General features: G+C 46.7%; 1 protein-coding gene across 1 annotated transcript in view; it reads right to left on the bottom strand.

The window, feature by feature from the left end:
• The window catches only part of LOC139385475 (stAR-related lipid transfer protein 13-like), a 90761-nt gene that overhangs the window by 55716 nt on the left and 15036 nt on the right, over positions 1–20009 (bottom strand). The window contains exons 3-5 of the mRNA XM_071130536.1: positions 17867–18016; positions 14312–14482; positions 6163–6193 (exon numbers count right to left, since the gene is read on the bottom strand). Of these exons, the coding sequence (XP_070986637.1) occupies positions 6163–6193; positions 14312–14482; positions 17867–18016 (352 nt within the window). The remainder of the gene's footprint in view (positions 1–6162; positions 6194–14311; positions 14483–17866; positions 18017–20009) is intronic.

The following is a 20009-nucleotide window of genomic DNA, read 5'->3' on the forward strand; positions in this document are numbered from 1 at the left end:
TGGTGATCTCACGTGAGGATGACATGTTGGGGGTGTAATCATGTAGTGCATGATGAGGAGGACTCCTCCATGGTTAACCAGTGAGTCAGTACTCTGTAGAGTTGATCAAAGCAGCAGCCTGACAGTAGAGTCAATAGATCCAGCAGGATGCCTCAAGTCCCTATTATAGCAAGGTGAAATTGAAGCGTGAAGAGGAAATAAACTAAAGAAGAAAGACAGTTGTACAAAGAGTCTTAAAGACGTGTCTTTTTTCCTGGTGAGGGAAGTCAGCCAGGTTGTTGAATGCTTTGCCCTGGAGTCATTCACAGAGAGGTGTGAGGAACGCAGTGTCTTAATAACCCAATGGAGCCTTCAGACACGGAGAGTCTTATTAAGAGAATGAACCCTTTCCAAACACTTGTTCCTTTGTTTTCACAGAACCACAGAATAACTGGCTTTAGATTGCACCAGTCAACACAGATTAGAGGATAAATTCAGAGAGGAGATCTGTGTGTCGGTTTGTGTGTGTTTGTTTGTATGTGTGTGTGTGTATGTGCGTGATTGTGCGTGTGTGTGTGTGGTCTAGGACAGTGATAGACAGTCCCCTCCCTGTGAGAGAGCAGGTCAGCCAAGATGATTTTACAGACGACTGTAAAAATGTTAGTAAAATGTTCTAAAAATAAGCTGTTGGATTTGTCCCTGTCCCTGAGCCTGTCCTTCTGGGAGCTAAGGGAAAACAACAAAATATTCTGGGATTTAAAAACATTCTAGTGGGGCATAAAGGTCTGGGGTTTAAAAACATTCTAGTGGGGCAGAAAGGTCTGGGGTTTAAAAACATTCTAGTGGGGCATAAAGGTCTGGGGTTTAAAAACATTCTAGTGGGGCATAAAGGTCTGGGGTTTAAAAACATTCTAGTGGGGCATAAAGGTCTGGGGTTTAAAAACATTCTAGTGGGGCATAAAGGTCTGGGGTTTAAAAACATTCTAGTGGGGCATAAAGGTCTGGGGTTTAAAAACATTCTAGTGGGGCATAAAGGTCTGGGGTTTAAAAACATTCTAGTGGGGCATAAAGGTCTGGGGTTTAAAAACATTCTAGTGGGGCATAAAGGTCTGGGGTTTAAAAACATTCTAGTGGGGCAGAAAGGTCTGGGGTTTAAAAACATTCTAGTGGGGCATAAAGGTCTGGGGTTTAAAAACATTCTAGTGGGGCATAAAGGTCTGGGGTTTAAAAACATTCTAGTGGGGCATAAAGGTCTGGGGTTTAAAAACATTCTAGTGGGGCATAAAGGTCTGGGGTTTAAAAACATTCTAGTGGGGCATAAAGGTCTGGGGTTTAAAAACATTCTAGTGGGGCATAAAGGTCTGGGGTTTAAAAACATTCTAGTGGGGCAGAAAGGTCTGGGGTTTAAAAACATTCTAGTGGGGCAGAAAGGTCTGGGGTTTAAAAACATTCTAGTGGGGCATAAAGGTCTGGGGTTTAAAAACATTCTAGTGGGGCATAAAGGTCTGGGGTTTAAAAACATTCTAGTGGGGCATAAAGGTCTGGGGTTTAAAAACATTCTAGTGGGGCATAAAGGTCTGGGGTTTAAAAACATTCTAGTGGGGCATAAAGGTCTGGGGTTTAAAAACATTCTAGTGGGGCATAAAGGTCTGGGGTTTAAAAACATTCTAGTGGGGCATAAAGGTCTGGGGTTTAAAAACATTCTAGTGGGGCATAAAGGTCTGGGGTTTAAAAACATTCTAGTGGGGCAGAAAGGTCTGGGGTTTAAAAACATTCTAGTGGGGCAGAAAGGTCTGGGGTTTAAAAACATTCTAGTGGGGCATAAAGGTCTGGGGTTTAAAAACATTCTAGTGGGGCATAAAGGTCTGGGGTTTAAAAACATTCTAGTGGGGCATAAAGGTCTGGGGTTTAAAAACATTCTAGTGGGGCATAAAGGTCTGGGGTTTAAAAACATTCTAGTGGGGCATAAAGGTCTGGGGTTTAAAAACATTCTAGTGGGGCAGAAAGGTCTGGGGTTTAAAAACATTCTAGTGGGGCATAAAGGTCTGGGGTTTAAAAACATTCTAGTGGGGCATAAAGGTCTGGGGTTTAATAACATTCTAGTGGGGCATAAAGGTCTGGGGTTTAAAAACATTCTAGTGGGGCATAAAGGTCTGGGGTTTAAAAACATTCTAGTGGGGCAGAAAGGTCTGGGGTTTAATAACATTCTAGTGGGGCAGAAAGGTCTGGGGTTTAAAAACATTCTAGTGGGGCAGAAAGGTCTGGGGTTTAATAACATTCTAGTGGGGCATAAAGGTCTGGGGTTTAAAAACATTCTAGTGGGGCAGAAAGGTCTGGGGTTTAAAAACATTCTAGTGGGGCATAAAGGTCTGGGGTTTAAAAACATTCTAGTGGGGCATAAAGGTCTGGGGTTTAAAAACATTCTAGTGGGGCATAAAGGTCTGGGGTTTAAAAACATTCTAGTGGGGCATAAAGGTCTGGGGTTTAAAAACATTCTAGTGGGGCAGAAAGGTCTGGGGTTTAAAAACATTCTAGTGGGGCAGAAAGGTCTGGGGTTTAAAAACATTCTAGTGGGGCAGAAAGGTCTGGGGTTTAAAAACATTCTAGTGGGGCATAAAGGTCTGGGGTTTAAAAACATTCTAGTGGGGCATAAAGGTCTGGGGTTTAAAAACATTCTAGTGGGGCATAAAGGTCTGGGGTTTAAAAACATTCTAGTGGGGCATAAAGGTCTGGGGTTTAAAAACATTCTAGTGGGGCAGAAAGGTCTGGGGTTTAAAAACATTCTAGTGGGGCATAAAGGTCTGGGGTTTAAAAACATTCTAGTGGGGCATAAAGGTCTGGGGTTTAATAACATTCTAGTGGGGCATAAAGGTCTGGGGTTTAAAAACATTCTAGTGGGGCATAAAGGTCTGGGGTTTAAAAACATTCTAGTGGGGCATAAAGGTCTGGGGTTTAAAAACATTCTAGTGGGGCATAAAGGTCTGGGGTTTAAAAACATTCTAGTGGGGCAGAAAGGTCTGGGGTTTAAAAACATTCTAGTGGGGCATAAAGGTCTGGGGTTTAAAAACATTCTAGTGGGGCATAAAGGTCTGGGGTTTAATAACATTCTAGTGGGGCATAAAGGTCTGGGGTTTAAAAACATTCTAGTGGGGCATAAAGGTCTGGGGTTTAAAAACATTCTAGTGGGGCAGAAAGGTCTGGGGTTTAATAACATTCTAGTGGGGCAGAAAGGTCTGGGGTTTAAAAACATTCTAGTGGGGCAGAAAGGTCTGGGGTTTAATAACATTCTAGTGGGGCATAAAGGTCTGGGGTTTAAAAACATTCTAGTGGGGCAGAAAGGTCTGGGGTTTAAAAACATTCTAGTGGGGCATAAAGGTCTGGGGTTTAAAAACATTCTAGTGGGGCATAAAGGTCTGGGGTTTAAAAACATTCTAGTGGGGCATAAAGGTCTGGGGTTTAAAAACATTCTAGTGGGGCAGAAAGGTCTGGGGTTTAAAAACATTCTAGTGGGGCATAAAGGTCTGGGGTTTAATAACATTCTAGTGGGGCATAAAGGTCTGGGGTTTAAAAACATTCTAGTGGGGCATAAAGGTCTGGGGTTTAAAAACATTCTAGTGGGGCAGAAAGGTCTGGGGTTTAAAAACATTCTAGTGGGGCAGAAAGGTCTGGGGTTTAAAAACATTCTAGTGGGGCAGAAAGGTCTGGGGTTTTACCATAGATGCTTCAAGCTTCCTCTCAACATCAAATAAAATAGAATCCAATTGTACTGGTCACATACACATATTTAGCAGATGTTATTGCAGGTGTAGTGAAATGCTTGTGAGAACATAGCAACAGATATACAACAGAATACCGATCGATCGGTATAGACTTTAAAGGCCATAAACTATGGACATCACACATCAAATACAGTCAGGCCACGTTTCAAAGCGATGAGGATTCAAGTTTCTGTCTGACTTGTGATTCTCCTCACCTCTAACCCAGAGAGCTGACCACCCTAACCTCTACCCTAGACAGTGCTCGTTTGTGGTGTGTGTGTACGTGGTGTGTTTAGTCACATGCAGGGCTATTTGGGATATGGGCCCAGAGAAGTTTCCTCGGCTGGACTATGTCACTATAAAGAGGTGAACTGGTGGTTATGATGACTGCCCATAGGGCCCATATGGCTCTGGTCAGCAGTAGTGCATTATATATGGAATAGGGTGACATTTGGGATGCATCCATAGATTCTGCAGACCATCTGGTCCAGTAACATGACATCATACAGTCTCTACAGTTTCCACGGTACAGCTGTCAAATATAGGCAGAGAATATCAGAGCTCAGAGTTAGCTTCATCTCCTTACGTCATCATCCTACTCACAGTTATTACCCTGACTGTGTGTGTCTCAAATGGCACCCTATTCCCTGTATTGTGCAGTACTTTTCACCAGAGCCCCATATATGCTATGGTCAAAAGTAGTGCACTATATAGGGAGTAGGGTGCCATTTGAGACACACAGCCTGTGTTTCTATTGAAAACAGATGTTCTGTTAACTACGGTTATCTTTCTGTTAGTGATTCTGACCACATCACATTGACTTTGACACTGACTTTGGTCTGGCTTACTTCAGCCATGATATGGTTCTAAAAGGGAAACGGCATGTCGAGAGTCTCGTGGTTAAATATACTGTACACTACGAAAGCAATGGTAGAAACACACTGTACTAAAATATGACATCAACAGGACCATGGGGAAGGAAATGTCTTGGTTGTGTTGACAAACAGTTACTGAAGTCATCAACAAACTAAACACTACATAAAGTCCATAGATTTACAACCATTACTCTAGGGTTAGCGTGCTGTAGCTGTGAGCAGTGATACGTCACTCTAGATTACCCTGGTGTGAGTGGTGTTCATTCACAGAGCTGTAAAGTTGTCTGTTAAGAGCGCGTCATAATACAGCCAGACCACACAGCAGACATTCCTACCTATAGGGGAAAGTGATGGAATGTGAACAGAGTCTCCTGTACATTATTGACATACCCTCTGTTATACGCTCATAGAGTTCATGTGAGAGTGGAACCTGAGACAAAAATGGCATCGCCCATCGCCCCCAGCTGCCCCCAGGGCCACATCACGACACGACAAATAGTTCCCTCAGCAGTAACTATGTAGTACTAGTAACAATGGCATGCCTCCTAATTTTAACTGCGTCCTGCCAAGCCATGCATAAATAGGCCTTTAAAATAAAAGCCTGACCGGCTGTGTGTCGGGAGGGACATTCTCTGGACATTCTCCAGACACTCCTGGGGAGTGAAACCTGGACCCTGGCTGGTACACCTGTCCCCATCCGTAACTCACAACCACATTGTTTCAGAGCAACAGCCGTACCACCCTGTGGAAGACAAGCCTTATGTGATTGACTGGTTTTGAAACCGTGCGGGTCTTATGAATGCTAAAATACAGTGTTAGCCCGCTGAGCTAAAGTCCGGCATTGGCTCGGGGAGCTAATGCAAGACTTCAGGTCTCATGCAAGGTTACTCATCACCCGAGAATGGTTCACCGAACCACCTCTGTTAAACTTGGAATGCTCCCTGAAAGACCCTGGTCTAACAGAGCAGACCCTGGACTAACAGAGCAGACCCTGGACTAACAGAGCAGACCCTGGACTAACAGAGCAGACCCTGGACTAACAGAGCAGACCCTGGACTAACAGAGCAGACCCTGGCCTAACAGAGCAGACCCTGGCCTAACAGAGCAGACCCTGGCCTAACAGAGCAGACCCTGGCCTAACAGAGCAGACCCTGGCCTAACAGAGCAGACCCTGGCCTAACAGAGCAGACCCTGGCCTAACAGAGCAGACCCTGGCCTAACAGAGCAGACCCTGGCCTAACAGAGCAGACCCTGGCCTAACAGAGCAGACCCTGGCCTAACAGAGCAGACCCTGAACTCAAAGAGCAGACCCTGGCTAACAGAGCAGACCCTGGGATAACAGAGCTAACCAGGGCTGCTAAAGACAATATAAAGACAGTGATTATGTCCCAAATTGCACCATATTCCATGTATAGTGCACTACTTTTGAACAGGGCACATAGGGCTCTGGTCCAAAGTAGTGCACTATGTAGGGAATAGGGTTCCATTTGGGTCACGTCTCAGATTCAACACACAGCCTGGTGAAACATGTACACATGAAAAAGCCTTACCTGCTCCTGCATTGGTCATCTTACTGCACATCTGCAAACAAAGAGAAACAGACAATGGTTCGTCAGACAACAGAGTGTACCGCAGCACTCAATACCGCTTTAACTGCATGGCTGTCTTAAACAAACAACAAAACAGATTGGTTGAAGAATACACAAACAACTTTTCAAAATGTTAGAAATACTACAGTGAGTCAGGTATCAGTGGCATCCTAGTAATGTCACAGAGGATATATTCAGGGAGGAGAGGAGTAATGAACTAAATTGTATCCTAGTAATGCCACAGTTATAAAGAGTTAAGGGTTAATGACTGATCTATCAGGCTGCTGCCTGCTTTACTGTGTTACCATAGAGACCTGATGGCTAGTTCAATATGGACAGCTGGCTCATGTTTGTACATCACTTTAGTATTTATAACATCCTCTGTCTAATGTTATTAGACCAACTTAGACTAAACACATGGCTATAATCCCAAATGGCATCCTATTCTCTATAAAAGTGAAATACTGTTGACCAGGGTGCACTATAATATGGTGTTTTACATTTGAGACTTACCCCCACACCAGTGGGTCGCCAGTGTTTAATGTTAATGTAAGCTCTAGCGTTATCATCAGGAGTGTGACACTAACGACTTGTGGTGAGCAGAATCAACAACCTCTGCCTCATTCAAGACTTTTGCTTTATGAGAAGGTGTTAAAGTTCACAGTTAGCGTTTGTTATGTAAATGCCTGTTGAAAAGTACCAGTGGCCTGGGCTTAGCCCCAAGTCATGGCAGGTCCACCGGAGCCATGGCCCAGTGAGACACGGGTGCCGGTCCACATAGGTAGAAACAGAAGGCTAAGTATTTTGGGTAAAACACCTGGTTAAATCCCCATTGGTCACTCACCATAAGTAATTAGGCCTGTGTGTATCCAGAGACAATACGTTGTGATTTTAGAGGTCAGTTGGTAGTTGTGGATCTCCATGTGTGGCTGGACAGGATCTTTGCCACAGCCAGAATAGTGTACTATAAAGGGAATAGGATGCCATTTGGGATATACACATGGTAGAGCAGCCTACAGTATGAGGAAACACATATTTTACAGAGAGTAGTCTCGGTCCAACAGCAGAGGAGTGAGGTGGTTAACAGGTGGAGACATACAGGAAATATTCGGGTCTCAGGCAGAACACTATGAGGTGAAGGGACTGATTTTGTTACCCAAGTATCCCTGCTTATTGACTGTGAGATTCAGCATAACAGGGTCAAATTTCATTATTACATTTCTGTCCTCTTCAGTCATAGGGTTGGAGAACAGAAGCAATGCTGACAGTGTCTCTCTCAGCTCTCTGCTCTAAACAATTATCTCATCTAATTCTGCAGACAGAGGAAACTAGGTGTGAGTACCAAATGGCACCCTATTCACTATATAGTGCACTACTTTTAACCTGGGCCCATGGAGCTGTCGAAACTCTAAACTGACGTGTGTTAACATAATAGATCTAATAACAGGCTCTGACCCACATCTACAAATAAAGCTGTGATGAAAATTAGCCTTCTAGAACTGACTGAATGGCCCCAATGGAGATACCAGTCTGTCTTTTATTCACAGGGGCTTCAAAGACTGTCCTAGACTTCTGTCTGTCCCTCGACAGCCCATATAAAGTCCTGTTAGTGTCCTTCCATTTTCCTCTTCATTGATATAGTTATACCCATAGACTTAGATAGACATCGCATCAGTGTGTATGTCCCATTATGGCGTCTGTGAGAGCATGGGCAGCGCACCATTGAGGTCATCTCCATTTTGAAGAGGTACATTTCCTTCTTCTACAACTTCTATAAGTTGGCAAACAAAGGGTGCGTACTGCCACCTGGAATGTGTTGTTTGAACAGGTATAAAGCCAAGGTTGGCGATTTACTGCCACCTGTAGATATGGAATGTTTGCTCACAAGTATAATGTGATGTCTAATCCCTCCTGGTGACCTGGATGGAATTATGTGATCCTTCCACAAACCATAGGAAGTCTCACCCAGTTTACTACTTCAAAATGGTGAAAGTCCTCAATAGCGCTACCCATGCTAAAACAGGCCTTTGGACACTAGAATGGTGTCTATGGTTATACCACACCACCTCAGTTCTGAGCATCCACCACATGTCAGGTTATGGGTTAGAGGTCAGGGGTCAGGTGACAAGACACAGAAAGAAGACAGCCCTATCAGGAAGCTCCCTCTGCTACAACAACCAACATTTTTATATGGACTGACATGTCTGGTCTTTAGTGATTGATTACTGGTCTGGTCTACCTGTCTGCTGCATTGACTAAATTAAAAAAACTAGTTCAGAAAAAACAAGTGGAAAACATTCCTAATCTAACAGGCTATGGGACATGTCCATGCTCTACAATAGTACTATCTGAGATGCTGCTATACATTGTAGCTGGCAATGGGATGATGTACAAAGTTCACACAAGATCTGGAAGGAATTACACATGCATTTCTTTACGTTCTTTTTCCTGCGTTTCCCAACTCTCCCCTTCCCCCATGTGGTATATGTAGAGTAAACTCCCAGCCCCGCACAGAGCCCTGTGGTCTATGTAGAGTACACTCCCAGCCCCGCACAGAGCCCTGTGGTCTATGTAGAGTACACTCCCAGCCCCACACAGAGCCCTGTGGTCTATGTAGAGTACACTCCCAGCCCCACACAGAGCCCTGTGGTCTATGTAGAGTACACTCCCAGCCCCACACAGAGCCCTGTGGTCTATGTAGAGTACACTCCCAGCCCCACACAGAGCACTTTGGTCTATGTAGAGTAAACTCCCAGTCCCACACAGAGCCCTATGGTCTATGTAGAGTACACTCCCAGTCCCACACAGAGCCCTATGATCTATGTAGAGTACACCCCCAGCCCTACACAGAACCCTGTGGTCTATGTAGAGTACACTCCCATGCATCCAAAATGGCACAAGTAGTGCACTATATAGGGAATAGGGTTGCATTTGGGATCGATTTAACAGTCCTGAACACTCCCAACCCCACAAAATGAAGTCTGAGGTTACTCCACCAATCATTCATTGTGTTTAATTTGGCATGCGCAAATCACATTTGCTAACAGAAACAGGCAGAGAACCCCCAAACCAATGTCTGATAATATATAACCAAACCTATAGCTGTATATGGCTGCCTCCAAAATGGCATCCTATTCCCTACATATTGCACTGCTTTTGATCAGAGCCCCATGGGCCCTAGACAAACGTAGTGCACTATATAAGGGGGAAGGAGATGTCATGTGGGACGCAGCCTATGTTATATGGAACGATCCAGGTCTCTCATCATAGCTCAGGGCAGGGTAGGATGGATGACGTCTCTCCACAGCCATTACTCTTCTGTGGCTTCTAACAGCCGTGCTCTAGAGACTCCCTCTGGGCCTCTACACCAAGGCATAGCCATGATCCACAACCCCTAACTCATAACACGTAACTACGGGCTGAAACTCACAGGACTGAACCCATCTCTCTCCACAACATTCAGAAATTTGTCTCGGTTGTAAAATAAAATCTATGTCCCTGGGAAAATAACCCTAGTTTTACTCTCAAAGTCTAAGAAAAAATAAGGAATAGAAAGAGATCGTTGGGTGACCTAGAAGGTGTCCCAGTAGACCAGCCAGTAAACCAGTAGTCCAGCCAGTAGACCAGCCAGTAGACCAGTAGACCAGCCAGTAGACCAGACAGTAGACCAGTAGACCAGCAAGTAAACCAGTAAACCTGCCAGTAAACCAGTATGCCAGCCAGTAGACCAGTAGACCAGCCAGTAGACCAGTAGACCAGCCAGTAAACCAGTAGAGCAGCCAGTAAACCCGTAGACCAGCCAGTAGACCAGCCAGTAGACCAGCCAGTAGACCAGCCAGTAGACCAGTAGACCAGTCAGTAAACCAGTAGACCAGTAGACCAGCCATTAGATCAGCCAGTAGACCAGTAGATCAGCCAGTAGACCAGTAGACCAGTAGACCAGCCAATAGACCAGTAGACCAGTAGACCAGTAGACCAGCCAGTAGACCAGCCAGTAAACCAGTAGACCAGTAGACCAGCCAGTAGACCAGTAGACCAGTCAGTAAACCAGTAGACCAGTAGACCAGCCATTAGATCAGCCAGTAGACCAGTAGATCAGCCAGTAGACCAGTAGACCAGCCAATAGACCAGTAGACCAGTAGACCAGCCAGTAGACCAGCCAGTAAACCAGTAGACCAGTAGACCAGCCAGTAGCCCAGTAGACCAGTAAACCAGCCAGTAGACCAGTAGACCAGCCAGTAGACCAGTAGACCAGTAAACCAGACAGTAGACCAGCCAGTAGACCAGCCAGTAGACCAGCCAGTAAACCAGTAGACCAGAGGTCCAGCCAGTAGACCATCCAGTAAACCAGTAGACCAGCCAGTAGACCAGTAGACCAGCCAGTAGACCAGTAGACCAGACAGTAGACCAGTAGACCAGTCAGTAGACCAGCCAGTAGACCAGCCAGTAGACCAGTAGACCAGCCAGTAGACCAGTAGACCAGTAGACCAGCCAGTAGACCAGCAATTAGACCAATAGACCAGCCAGCAGACCAGACAGTAGACCAGTAGACCAGCCTCACCCCCCCCCCCCCCCCCCCCTCCTCTATCCAACCCCTGGACAGATGGGAAAACACCTGGCTATATTTAGAACACTTCCTCAATGGGTCACAACCAATAAGAATACTTTCTTATCGGGGGCAGCTGGGGGAAGCTGGGATTACGAGGCTATGCCATTTTTGTCTCAGGTTGTGTGTGTGTGTGTCTGTCTGTGTCTTTTGATGCTTTGACCCTCTGTCTGCCAGGGCCATCAGACCAGCTCCATCCTGCCAGGTTCTGAGGAAGAACTATCTGTCTCTGTTAGAAGTGTCAGGTCTCAGGGCACACGTGGAATGCTGCAGTTGAAGTCATGTTGAGACACACAGGAACACAGCAACATGTGCTGCAGGACATTCCAACACAGAACACCTGACGGTCTCACCCTCACGTATCAAACACGTGGCACATACCTGACGGACTCACCGTCACGTATCCAACAAACACACACCTCACAGTCACTATGCATTGGGTTCAGGTGGAGATGGAACCAGAATGTAAAAGAATAAAATACCCTTTCCATCTAGCAAACCATTGTGGATAGGAATCTGCATGTCAATACAACAATGGCCATCTTGAGACCACCTTAAAAATTGTGACCCTAACCTAGAGACCGGCAGGGTCTGGGGGAACAGCCATAACAACGTCCTGTCAAAAGCTGACTCCAAACATTCTGTAAGCGTTCCTAATGCCACCGTATTCCCTATGTAGTGCACTGCTTTTGGTCAAAAGTAGTGCTCTATATAAAGAATAGTGTGTAATTTGGGACGCAGATTGGGACGCAGCCTCTCTATCAGCTCATAACCTTCCAGTCACATGACATGCTGCAGTAGTTAGTTACCATGGTCAGATACAACATGATACAACCCTCAACATGACAGCAGCAGCTTAGACTCTAACATCACATTCTCTCTCTCCACTGCTTTCACACCCACTCCAGAACTCTCATGTAAGAGGCTGAGGGGTGTGTGCATGCGGTAGGGCTGGTCTAGATTCTGGAGTCAGCCTGGGGCTTGTAGAAGAGTAATCCTTTGCTTATCATTAACCCTGGCCTGAGGTCAGTGTTACAGAGCATGGCATGCACACGAACACACACACGAGGAGACACAGTGTTCCCCGGCCAGACGTTGGAACCATTGTGCAGTAGTGTGACAGTGGGTTAGAGTTAGGACATTGTGTACGGTGAGAAGGTGGTCTCAATGCAGCCTGTCTGTCTCTGACTCAGACCTTGGTGGTGTTCTGCAGCTTTCTGACTCTGTAATCTGCTCTGAGACCCTGAGAAGCAGACTGCATCAGGACTGGAGAGCACAAAGCCACATCGTTCTGTTCCCACCAATATAATTAGTCATTCCCCTGTCGAATCTGATCCTCATCCAGACATGGTACCTATACAGACACAGGCCGTTAGTAGGGTTTCCCCACAGCCGCCACAAAACATACCTAGCCCCACCTCTCCATTGTTTCCCTTGCTAAACCTGTCTAATAGGCAGACTAACACCTGACCTGGGGACAGTAAACCACTCACACACACACTTCCTGCGTACACTCTGTGTCAAACAAGGAAGAGAAGAGGATACAACGGACAGCTCTGCTGTGGACTTCTCATTATGTCCAAAACAGGGCCATTCTTAGTTTATCAATTACATTTCACAGCTAATAAGAGGAATGTTGTTTAAGTTAGCAGAGAGAAAATCTATTTAAAATACTTTCTGTAGCTAGCTGAAGGCAGCCTGAATATAAAATTGATAAAATTGAGCTTTTATGCCACTGGCCTACACATAACACCCCATAATGTCAAAGTGGAATTATTTTTTGGGAACTTGAGTCATTAATTATTCAGCCCCTTTGTTGTGCCAAGCCTAAATAAGTTCAAGACAATTTTTTAACATGATATTTGAATGTCTACTTCATCTCTGTACCCCACACATACAATTATCTGCAAGGTCTCTCAGTTGAGCAGTGAATTTAAAACACAGATTCAACCACAAAGACCAGTTTTCCAATATCTCGCAAAGAAGGGCACCTATTGAGCATGGTGAAGTTATTAAGTACACTTTGGATGGTGCATCAATACGCCCAGTCACAATAAAGATACAGGCGTCCTTCCTAACTCAGTTGCCGGAGAGGAAGGAAACCGAGATTTAACCATGAGGCCAATGGTGACTTTAAAACAGTTACAGAGTTTAATGGCTGTGAAAGGAGAAAACTGAGGATGGATCAACAACATTGTAGTTACTCCAAAATACTAACCTAAATGTCAGAGTGAAAGAAGGATGCCTATACAGAATATAACATACTTCAAAAAGCATGGTGGTGGCTGCATCATGTTATGGGTATGCTTGTCATCGGCAAGGACTAGGGAGTTTTTTAGGATAGAAATAAACAGATTAGAGCTAAGTACAGGCAAAATCCTAGAGGAAAACCTGGTACAGTCTGCTTTCCAACAGACACTTGGAGACAAATTCACCTTTCAGCAGGACAATAACCTACAACACAAGGCCAAATATACACTGGAGTTGCTTACCAAGATGACATTGAATGTTCCTGAGTGGCCTAGTTAAAGTTTTGACTTAAATCGGCTTGAAAATCTATGGCAAGACTTGGAAATGGCTGTTTTATAAATTATAATGTGCAAAGCTCTTAGAAACTTACCCAGAAAGACTCACAGCTGTATTCACTGCCAAAGTGTTTCTAACATGCATTGACTTAGGGGTGCAAATACTTATGTAAATTAAATATTGTATTTTTGAATTTCTTTTTTTTATACAGTTGAAAAAAAATCTAAAAACATATTTTCATTTTGTGAGATTTTTAAAATATTTTTTACATATATTTTGTTATTTATTTTACCCCCTTTTCCCCCCCCAATTTCATGGTATCCAATTGTTTAGTAGCTACTATCTTGTCTCATCGCTACAACTCCCAACTCTCAACGGGCTCGGGAGAGACAAAGGTTGAAAGTCATGCGTCCTCCGAAACACAACCCAACCAAGACGCACTGCTTCTTAACACAGCGCGCATCCAACCCGGAAGCCAGCCACACCAATGTGTCAGAGGAAACACCGTGCACCTGGCAACCTTGGTTAGTGTGCACTGCGCCCGGCCCGCCACAGGAGTCGCTGGTGCGCGATGAGACAAGGACATCCCTACCGGTCAAACCCTCCCTAATCAAGACGACGCTGGGCCAATTGTGCGTCGCCCCACGGACCTCCCGGTCGCGGCCGGTTACGACAGAGCCTGGGCGCGAACCCAGAGTCTCTGGTGGCACAGCTGGCGCTGCAGTACAGCGCCCTTAACCATTGCGCCACCGGGAGGCCGACAGGAGATATATTTTTCATTTTTAATTTATATTGAATTCAGGCTGTAACACCACAGAATATGGAATAAGTTAAGGGATATGAATACTTTCTGAAGGCACTGAGAACTCGCTTATGATATCTAAATCACATTGTTTCACCCAGACTCAGACAGACAGGTACACAGGCACAGAGTAAGCAGGAGTCAAAAGGACGAGGGAGAGTCTCAGAGGAACTTACGACTGTCTTCTTGGTCTTGGCTCTGGTTCCTATGGCTGAGATACGAGGGGCCGTGGTCTTGTGTTGGTCCTGTCTGGGACATTCTCCTGTGTCTGGTTCCCCTCGCTGCAGCAGTGTACTGTCCTTCTCATTAAGAGATTGGTTTACTGCCGTCCCAGACACAGCTCCACACTACAACAACAGCACAATAACAACCGTCAACACTGGATCCTTGCCTGCCTGTCTGTCTGTCTATCTGCCAGTCTTTCTGTCAGTCTGTCAGTCTGTCAGTCTGTCTCTGGGATGGTCAGCGGCAGGGTACGCAGTCTTCAGTTCAATATCTATCGGACAGACAGTGACAGACAGAGACAAGGCAGCCTGTTAATCGTCCACTGAAAGGACAAAGAGTGTGTCCTTGTCAAGTCCCTCTAGTAAAGATGTCGTGTGGTCTCCTCCGGGCTGCCTGTCGTTAGTTAAAGCTGTCTCTCTGAATGTGTGTTATGGCTGCTGATGGGATGCCTTCAGGCATGTGCCCCTCTGCTAACCACTCTGTAACCATTCCTAACGTGCTCAATCATACAAACAACCTCCTCTACCCACACAACAAGAGCTCTGTGCTGATCACATACAGAACCATACAGGCCTCTTTCTGTTGTTGCCCTCTGCTAACTAACTGCTGGGGTATTTCATGATGCAAGCCTCCATGAGAGGAGTCTTATGTAGGACCAGAGCTACAAGGTCCCGGTAACAACATCTCCACACAATGGCTGTCTGTCTGTCTCCGCCCCGCCTGGCCCACCACCCTGGCCAGACTACTGCTAGACACACCACACTGTAGCAGCTTTTCTAACAGCCAGCTCCCTCCTCTCCCATCATAAAATGGACGCCTGCAGCATTCAGAGAAGCAGACTCAAAGACAGCCTGATAATGGCCATAGTGTCCCAGACAGACAGCTTCCACTATATGACAACATGCTGTGTATGTACAGTACATCAACATATATCACAGTTATCCTTAAGGCTTATGACGGAACAGTCCTTCCCAGACCTACAAGCTTCTGAGGCTGCATCCCAATGGCACCTATAGGGCTTTGGTCAAAAGTAGTGCACTATAAAGGGAATAGGATGCCATCCTGAGTCTAGTATGTTTCCTAGATTAAATGTATGTTAGCTAGGTGAATGTATGTGTATTGTAAAGTACATGATTTAGCAGCATGAACTTAGAGTCCTGTTAGACACCTGTTGAATGACTATAGCAATAATACATATTGTATACATAGGAATGTATAGATTTCCCAAATGTATCACTGGTTAGTACATGGCTCGCATTTCAGTCAACATGGTCATGTCACCTGCTGTCTGTCTGTGTGCTGTGCTGTGCAGGGTGTGTGTCTGTGTGTGACTGAGTTGTTGTATGCATGCGGTTCGGGGTGTGTGTGTGACTGACCTGTTGTCTGCGTGCTGTGCAGGGTGTGTGTGTGACTGTCCTGTTGTCTGCGTGCGGTGCAGGGTGTGTGTGTGTGTGTGTGTGTGACATTGACCTGGTGTGTGTGTGTGTGTGTGTGTGTGTGTGTGTGTGTGTGTGACTGACCTGTTGTCTGCGTGCGGTGCAGGGTGTGTGTGACTGACCTGTTGTCTGCGTGCGGTGCAGGGTGTGTGTGTGTGACTGACCTGTTGTCTGCGTGCGGTGCAGGGTGTGTGTGTGACTGACCTGTTGTCTGCGTGCGGTGCAGGGTGTGTGTGACTGACCTGTTGTCTGCGTGCTGTGCAGGGTGTGTGTGTGACTGACCTGTTGTCTGCGTGCTGTGCAGGGTGTGTGTGTGACTGACCTGTTGTCTGCGTGCTGTGCAGGGTGTGTGTGTGACTGACCTGTTGTCTGCGTGCGGTGCAGGGTGTGTGTGTGTGTGTGTGACTGACCTGTTGTCTGCGTGCTGTGCAGGGTGTGTGTGTGACTGACTTGTTGTCTGCGTGCTGTGTAGGGTGTGTGTGTGACTGACCTGTTGTCTCTGTGCGGTGCAGGGCGTGTGTGTGTGACTGACCTGTTGTCTGCGTGCTGTGCAGGGCGTGTGTGTGTGACTGACCTGTTGTCTGCGTGCTGTGCAGGGTGTGTGTGTGACTGACCTGTTGTCTGCGTGCGGTGCAGGGTGTGTGTGTGACTGACCTGTTGTCTGCGTGCTGTGCAGGGTGTGTGTGTGACTGACTTGTTGTCTGCGTGCTGTGCAGGGTGTGTGTGTGACTGACTTGTTGTCTGCGTGCTGTGTAGGGTGTGTGTGTGACTGACCTGTTGTCTGCGTGCTGTGCAGGGTGTGTGTGTGACTGACCTGTTGTCTGCGTGCTGTGCAGGGTGTGTGTGTGACTGACCTGTTGTCTGCGTGCGGTGCAGGGTGTGTGTGTGACTGACCTGTTGTCTGCGTGCTGTGCAGGGTGTGTGTGTGACTGACCTGTTGTCTGCGTGCTGTGCAGGGTGTGTGTGTGACTGACCTGTTGTCTGCGTGCGGTGCAGGGTGTGTGTGTGACTGACCTGTTGTCTGCGTGCGGTGCAGGGGGTGTGTGTGTGACTGACCTGTTGTCTGCGTGCGGTGCAGGGTGTGTGTGTGACTGACCTGTTGTCTGCGTGCTGTGCAGGGTGTGTGTGTGACTGACCTGTTGTCTGCGTGCTGTGCAGGGTGTGTGTGTGTGACTGACCTGTTGTCTGCGTGCTGTGCAGGGTGTGTGTGTGTGTGTGTGTGTGACTGACTTGTTGTCTGCGTGCTGTGCAGGGTGTGTGTGTGACTGACCTGTTGTCTGTGTGCTGTGCAGGGTGTGTGTGTGACTGACCTGTTGTCTGCGTGCGGTGTAGGGTATGTGTGTGTGTGACAGACCTGTTGTCTGCGTGCGGTGCAGGGTGTGTGTGTGTGTGACTGACCTGTTGTCTGCATGCGGTGCAGGGTGTGTGTGTGTGTGTGACTGACCTGTTGTCTGCGTGCGGTGCAGGGTGTGTGTGTGTGTGTGACTGACCTGTTGTCTGCGTGCGGTGCAGGGTGTGTGTGTGACTGACCTGTTGTCTGTGTGCGGTGCAGGGTATGTGTGTGTGTGACTGACCTGTTGTCTGCGTGCGGTGCAGGGTGTGTGTGTGACTGACCTGTTGTCTGCGTGCGGTGCAGGGTGTGTGTGTGTGTGACTGACCTGTTGTCTGCGTGCGGTGCAGGGTGTGTGTGTGACTGACCTGTTGTCTGTGTGCGGTGCAGGGTGTGTGTGTGTGTGACTGACCTGTTGTCTGCGTGCGGTGCAGGGTGTGTGTGTGACTGACCTGTTGTCTGCGTGCTGTGCAGGGTGTGTGTGTGACTGACCTGTTGTCTGTGTGCTGTGCAGGGTGTGTGTGTGACTGACCTGTTGTCTGCGTGCGGTGTAGGGTATGTGTGTGTGTGACAGACCTGTTGTCTGCGTGCGGTGCAGGGTGTGTGTGTGACTGACCTGTTGTCTGTGTGCGGTGCAGGGTGTGTGTGTGTGTGACTGACCTGTTGTCTGCGTGCGGTGCAGGGTGTGTGTGTGACTGACCTGTTGTCTGCGTGCGGTGCAGTGTGTGTGTGTGACTGACCTGTTGTCTGCGTGCGGTGCAGGGTGTGTCCGAGGGGGAGGATGATGCACTCAGAGCCTCCTCTATGTCCAGGTTGAGCTGGTCCAGTTTCCTCATCAGCTGGCTCATAGACTCACACCACAGGGTCTGAGGCTGGACCAGGGGAGACTCCTGGGGGAAGAGAAAGGTAGGGCGGAGACAGTTATTAGACAACACTGGAGGAACCTATAGATTCTGCAGAAATAGACTATTGTGACACCATGTACAAAGCCGGAGCATGCAGTGTCAGGAACAAAGGTAAATTAATTAGGACGACAACAATCACTACTCCGTAGTTGGACAGGAAAAAAACAAGATCTTCAGAGAGCTACGATTTAATTCTCTGGATAATAACGTTGAAATCGTTCGGATAGTTGGAGAGGGTATGAGCACCAGGTGACAACTAAAAACTCTAAATACATTTAAGAGATCATTAGAGGAGCAGAAAAATACTTTTATAAATGTCAGAGTGAACGTAAACAGTACAGACCAGCATAGAGGGAAATGTGATATCTTCACCACCTAGTTCTTAGCAGTCTTCACGCAGTATCACAGATCTTAACCTACAGTCCAGATCCTCTAACACAGCTCATGTTTGTCTCTGTGTGTGTCCCAAATGGCACCCTAGTCCCTTTATAGTGCACTACTTTTGACCAGGGCCCATAGGCACTATATAGGGACACATCCAGAGAAAAACATGTTAGAAGATCTGGAGGTTAAGGTCTCTCTCTCTCTCTCTCTCTCTCTTTGAGACCCTTGTTGCGCAACAGTGTGACTCAGAAGTTAAGCAGCCGACACAAAGCCATTCATTAATTTCCTGGAATTAAACTGCGGAACTGTTGTCTGTGTTCTGAGTGTGTCTGTCTGTTGGAGTCCCGGCCCCCTGGAACCCCCTGGCCCCTGGCTCTGTGTTCTATCTGTTAGTGCCCCCAGGAGCCCCTGTGCGTCTAGCTCTTTCTCCATGCTGCATTAAAACCCCTCTCCTCCAAACAATCATCCTATTGATGAGTGTGTTCTCTAGAGGACCTACTGTAGTAGTGCTGGTGTCTGAGCCATGGGTGTGACCCTCCCATTGGCCTCCTGTTCTTCCTGCTTCAATGTAGAGGCAGTGAGTCTCAGTCACAACATACAGTAAATAGGCGTGATTTTCCCTCACTATTAAAATCGTGCTACTTTTTTAATCTAGTTAAAGCCATGACGTTTTGGCCACCAACGGCCTTCATCAGAATGAAAACAAAATGGGAATGGACAAGAAAATATAGGAAATACAGTTCAGGAGAAACACTAATCTATGTAGGGACAGGGAACTAGAGGTGGTAATGCATCTAGAGAATTCCTACAACATAAAGGTGTTACTAGTAGTGATCAGAGCAGAAGTCAGTCCACCTAGGGTCAGCTGGTTCACCTCTGACAGGGGAAACGCCTCAATCTGTCTGTCTGACTCCCTGTGCTATATCTGGAACACACTAGAACACAATGTCTCCTACTGTCTCTCTTCTCTCTGACAGCCACACACAGTGCTGCCTGCCCGCCTCGGAATGCTGACACTTTTTCTCAGAATGAGGGGAATTTCAGAGAAGGCTTGAAGCTGAGAGAGACTACCCATGATTCCTTTTACCTCCTCTTTCTGGCCCCATAAATAGTGAAAAACACTGATGCCATGGCAATGCTGTCGGCATGAGACAGACAGTAGTGTTATCTTCAGGGGAAATCTAAACGTGAGAGGGACGATATCTTTATCAGGGTAAATTGGCTACATTGTAAACCACAAGGCCGGATCTTTGACATGACAATGAGGAATGAAGTGTGTGAGCTCTGAGCACTGTGCCTGGACCATACCACCCACTGAGAGAGGCATAGATTACCAGGCAGGGAGAGGGTTGATTCGATTGATGATTGGGGTAGAAATGGAGCAGGGTAGCATGTGAAAGGGAACAACGGCTAGGCTAATAGGTTACTCAGCTGAAAAATAGTTCAAACCCATTCTCTCCTAACTTTCTAGGAGTTACCTGCTAAGTTCCCAGGTCTATCCCTTGGTGAGAACAGGCTTCTACTCTGCACTGAGTCACACCAGTATAATATTTTCACTTCTAAACTAGATAAAGATAAACAACATCACAGAAAC

Source organism: Oncorhynchus clarkii, chromosome 27 (assembly GCF_045791955.1).
Source record: "Oncorhynchus clarkii lewisi isolate Uvic-CL-2024 chromosome 27, UVic_Ocla_1.0, whole genome shotgun sequence".
Lineage (NCBI taxonomy): Eukaryota > Metazoa > Chordata > Actinopteri > Salmoniformes > Salmonidae > Oncorhynchus > Oncorhynchus clarkii.